Below are 5,253 nucleotides of genomic sequence, written 5' to 3' on the forward strand. Positions count from 1 at the left end.
TCTGTGCGACCCCATAGACGGTAGCCCACCAGGCTCCTCCATCCATGGGATTTTCCAGCCAAGAGTACTGGAGTGGGGTGCCACTGCCTTTTCCCTTAAATTGTGTAATCTGGTATAAATTATTTTTTTGAAGTTTGCCCCAAAGTAATAAATATCCTTTGCTATGCTGCCAAGTCACTTCAGTCGTGTCCGACTCTGTGCGACCCCATGGACTGCAGCCCACCAGGCTACTCCATCCATTGGATTCTCCAGGCAAGAACACTGGCGTGGGTTGCCATTTCCTTCTCCAATGCATGAAAGTGGAAAGTGAAAGTGAAGTCGCTCAGTCGTGTCCGACTCTTAGCGACCCCATGGACTGCAGCCCACCAGGCTCCTCCATCCATGGGATTTTCTGGGCAACAGTACTGGAGTGGGGTGCCATTGATATTCTCTTTTTAAAAATCTCTACTTACTATTTTCATGATATACACAGAGAGAGGCTCAAGGAAAAGATTTTTGATATTGTAACTGTCTTGTCCTACATCAAAACTATTCAAACTATAGATCTAATGACCACTGATCATAGACGTCCATCAACATCAGCCTGGAATATCTTTATAGAATTTTTTAATATGCTATAGATACAGTTTCAGGAAAGAATAGATACATGTTTCTTTCCTTGTATAATATGTATATTGTGAAATAATGAGCATTTAACTTTTTGAAATCAAATATCCTGTCCGATAAAGTAGGAGAAGTCACTGGTTAAATAAATATAACAGTGAGTCGTATGTATCAAAATCCTTTTATTTGAAGTGAATTACCAGTACCAACACATTACCCCATTTCACATCAATATCTGCTTTTCCAGAAATCAAAGTTTCTCTATATAAACATTTCTTAAAGAATTTTTTCACATCTTTAAGATTTTTCTAGGAAATAGGTGAAAAACAAGAGTAAAGCTGAAAGAACATTTTTCACTCAAAATACCAAAGGGAAAGATAAACAATTTCTATAGAAAACGTCTAGCTATTCATATCCCTTTAAGTCCAGTAATAAGTGTGTGATAAATGTTAGTTTTGTACTACTTGGTTTATAGCTAATTTCCCTGTAAATACTTTGATGAATTTTATCCAACAAAATCAGACTGGTGGCAGTGCCAGGTGGGATATAAAGGAAACAAAACTACATTCCCAGAGTTCTGAACTAGCTGATGGGAATAGCAATTATTTTATCCACAAGTTTGTGGCTGTAAGTAATTAAAACTGAAAGGAAATAATGTCAGAGTGTTCCATTATTTCTTTTAAAAATGTACTCCTTAAATCTACAAGTTTAAACCTTTGAAAAATGAAATAAGTGTTAGTCACTCCATAATGTCCAACTCTTTGCAACCCCATGGACTATAGTCCACCAGGCTTCTCTGTCCATGGAATTCTCCAGGCAAGAATACTGGAGTGGGTAGGCATTCCCTGTTCCAGGGGATACTCCCTGACCCAGGGAGCAAATCCCGGTCTGCATTTTGCAGACAGATTCTTTACCATCTGAGCCATTAGGGAAACCCTCAAATCTAGAAGTTTAATGATACAAAACCTCTACTGGATGGCAAAATTTGATTATTTTTTATAATAACTTCTGACTAAAGTAGTAATATTGTTAATATCAACAAATATACTCAAATTCTGAAATGATTCAATTAACACTTTTAGGAACTTTTTGTAACCAGACCTTACAAATGTATCATCTCTTTGTTTTTGTTACATAAAGAGATGGCTAAGGTCTATAATCAGTTGTACCCAGCTTCTACTAAACACACAATCCTATGCAAGTTAATATCCTTCTGTGGGTGTGTGTGTATGAAGTTGCTTCAGTTGTGTCTGACTCTTTGCAACCCACTGGACAGTAGCCTGCCAGGCTCCTCTGTCCATGGGATTCTCCAGGCAAGAATACTGGAGTGAGCTGCCATGCCCTCCTCCAGGGGATCTTCCCGACCCAGGGATCAAATCCACATCTCGATGGCTCCTGCATTGGCTGGCAGGTTCTTTACCACTAGTGCTACCTGGGAAGTCCCAATATCCCTGTAAATGACCTCTATTCTCCACCTTTTGCTTTTCTAAATTCTAACTACTTGCCTCCATCATTCATTGTAGTATTTGCTTTATATTATCTTAAATTCTTCTATAATTTTTCACATATGAATTACGTTTTACTCTTAAGTATCACCCATATTAACTAAGACAGGCTGAATGTATAGTGAGATTTAAATAATTTTTTCCAATCAATAAATAATAAATTTGTCCAAAGAAGAAATAATTGGGACTGGAGCATTCTTCAGGGCAATTATAACCATGGGAAATTAGAGCAATAAACCAGATGAATTATGGATGAGGCCCAGAAGGCTTCAGCTGTGAAACATCCCTCCAAAATAAAATTAGCCACTTAGAAGCATCTAAACTTATTGAAGCTGGTATACAATCAACATCCCAGAGTTGAAAACTCTTCACTAAAATACAGTTCACTCTATTCTATTGTGGTCACAAAGTAGCACTAAACATTTAAGGAAAGCTTTGAACATGGAGTAAATAATGTTTGGGGAGCCAAAAATCAGAGGGTTTAACAAGCAAATATAATGGAATTGAGAATAGAGCTGAAAATGGCAGGACAGCTACTTTGTTTTAATAGAAATTTAATAAATGTATTCTATGAAAAGCTTGAACTGGGCTTCAAGTTACTGGTTTCCAGCTGTTACCGTTGAAAGAAAAAGGACGGGAGAGAGGAAGAAGTGAAGAGGAAGAAAAAGAGTAGAAAAGATTAAAAAAAAAAAACAAAAAAAAAAACCTGAAGTATTCTTCTAGAGCTCAAGAAACAATCTGACAAGTTTGTAACATTTCACTGAAACCAGAAGCAGAATCATAATGGACTGAAGTCTCTATCAGGCCCTTAAAACATCTGTAGCTTCGTTTAAAATGACTAGGGTGAAATACATCAGCTTACGGAAAATGGGCAGATCTTCCAGGAGTTGGCCAGTGTTCTAGGTGATGGGTGCTGATGAGCAATTCCCTTAAACAACTGATTTACTGCCAGCAGAGAAAAACACTGGAAGCGCATCCAAAAACTCATTAGCAATTGAGATTACAAGGGTAGCCATTCTGTCCACCTTCTCCTCCCTTACCAAGGAGGTGACCCTGTTCTTGGCAACCACAAAGGCCACAGAAGAACCCTTCCTTCCCTAAACCCTTTTCTTTTGCCCAAGAGTCTCTATAAAATCTGCCTTACTCTGTTTTCCAATCGTTTTCTCTCTCCCTCGTTTTCTTTCTCTCCTTCCTTCCCTCCCGGCTTGTCGCAAGCGAGACAAAGTCAGGCACAGGCGGCGGGCCCATGTATTCGCTGACACCATCTGCCACCTGCGATTCATCGCCACTTTCCACCTCCCGGAGGTGAGAGGGGCGGGAGGCCAAGGACACGCAGAGCTTGTGTGACCCAGTTTTTAGGAAACTTTGTTGGTCGCAACCCTTCCCCCACCCGAAACTCTTCAATCATCCATCAAGCCAGAAAAGCCAGAAAAGTGATCTCTGCCTATCCTTGGAGTTGGAAAAGAGGCGAAGCAAGAAAAAACAAGAGGTTCGCCCTATTCCTTTCCCCCACCACCCAGCAGCGGCGGGCGCAGAGCAGCGGTGCGGCCAGAAGGGGCCGCTCTGCGCTCATAGCAGCGGCCCTACCACCGCGGTCCGCACCTCCCACGGCCGGGCTGGCCCAGCCCCGCCAAGTTCCAACAGCCCCTAGTCGAGCGAGCGCCGGGAACGAGCACCGCCCGGGCAGAAGCACACGGCGCAGACCAGCCAGACTGAGGCGCGCGGCGGGAAGGTTCCGGCGAAACTCTCACCAGCCAGGGACTTTGGAAACAAGCGAGCGAGCGGTCCCCGCGCGCGCGAGTCCACAAGTGAGCTCTTAGCTCACCTGTTTCTGCCGCGCCACCGCCTTCCCACCCCTCGGACCCTCGCCTCCCGGGTTGCCGGCCCGCTCCCGCGATGAATCCGGCACTGGGCAACCAGACCGACGTGGCCGGCCTGTTTCTGGCCAACAGCAGCGAGGCGCTGGAGCGCGCCATGCGCTGCTGCACCCAGGCGTCCGTGGTGACCGACGACGGCTTCGCGGAGGGCGGCCCAGACGAGCGCAGCCTGTATATCATGCGCGTGGTTCAGATCGCCGTCATGTGCGTGCTCTCGCTCACCGTGGTCTTCGGCATCTTCTTCCTGGGCTGCAACCTTCTCATCAAGTCCGAGGGCATGATCAATTTCCTGGTGAAGGACCGGAGACCGTCTAAGGAGGTGGAGGCGGTGGTCGTGGGGCCCTACTGACCGGCCCCCGGCCCCCGCGGCAGCCGCCCTTCGCCTCCCCACTTCGCCAGCCCGGCCGCGCCCCCTCACCATGCGAGACTGGGCGAAGCAAACCTGTCGGAGTCAGTTTTTTTCTCTCGACTTCTGCCTTTCGGGATGAAGCGAACCCGTTTATCGCTCGCCCTCTGAAAGTCCCCAGGCCTGGCAGTAGAAGAGAGCCCTGACTCTGGACTCAGCAGCAAGTGGCAAGAGAAGGCGATTAGGGCGCAGAACTTGGGAAGCTGCCGCTAGCGCAGAATGCGGGGACACCGACCCAGGCCAAGGCCCCTTTCCACCCGCAGGTGACCAAGCTCGGGGGGGCAGGTGGAGAGGGCGGGCAGGCGGAGACCAACGGCACCTATTGCCTGGTGACCGGAAAAGTGACCCGCATATATTCTACTTAACCGAACTAACGGAGACACGCAAACCGTGTCCGGGTTCGCGCCCATTCCCTCCCGCTCCTTGCAGCCCTGGCAGGACAGGCGATAAATACCTTTGATTGATTGTAACGTGCCGTTTTAAGGGATTTTGTGTTTGTTTGCTTGAATACAAGTATTTGATAAGTCTTTTTTCGCCCTAGTGGCCTGTTTCCCTGCCTGGGGGTTAGAGTTTGTGTTAGGGGAAGGGGTGGGGGGAAGGGGAGCCTGCGAATGTGAATGGGGTGAGTTGTTTCTTTTATTGCATTTCCAACTGGGTCTTTGGGAGGGGGAGTGGGAAGGGGGTGGGGACTGGCACTCCAGCTGGCCCCGGGGCAAAGATCCGGGATAGAACTCCTAGCTCGTGACTGCACGGTTTACACCACAAAAGTGCTCTTGACATTGGTGACACCGTTTTGACTTTTTTTTCTCCTTATTTAAAATTTCCTTAATAAATGCAACGTTTAAGTGTTTTTTTTTCCTGG

General features: G+C 46.3%; 1 protein-coding gene across 1 annotated transcript; it reads left to right on the forward strand.

Annotated features, from left to right (window-relative positions):
* The first annotated feature begins 3,715 nt into the window (after positions 1 to 3,715).
* Positions 3,716 to 4,918, forward strand: RPRM (reprimo, TP53 dependent G2 arrest mediator homolog). Its single transcript, XM_055574747.1, has one exon. It carries the CDS (start codon positions 4,005 to 4,007, stop codon positions 4,332 to 4,334), a length of 330 nt encoding a protein of 109 aa, XP_055430722.1. The 5' UTR covers positions 3,716 to 4,004; the 3' UTR covers positions 4,335 to 4,918.
* Positions 4,919 to 5,253: the final 335 nt, after the last annotated feature.

This window comes from Bubalus kerabau, chromosome 3 (assembly GCF_029407905.1).
Source record: "Bubalus kerabau isolate K-KA32 ecotype Philippines breed swamp buffalo chromosome 3, PCC_UOA_SB_1v2, whole genome shotgun sequence".
Lineage (NCBI taxonomy): Eukaryota > Metazoa > Chordata > Mammalia > Artiodactyla > Bovidae > Bubalus > Bubalus kerabau.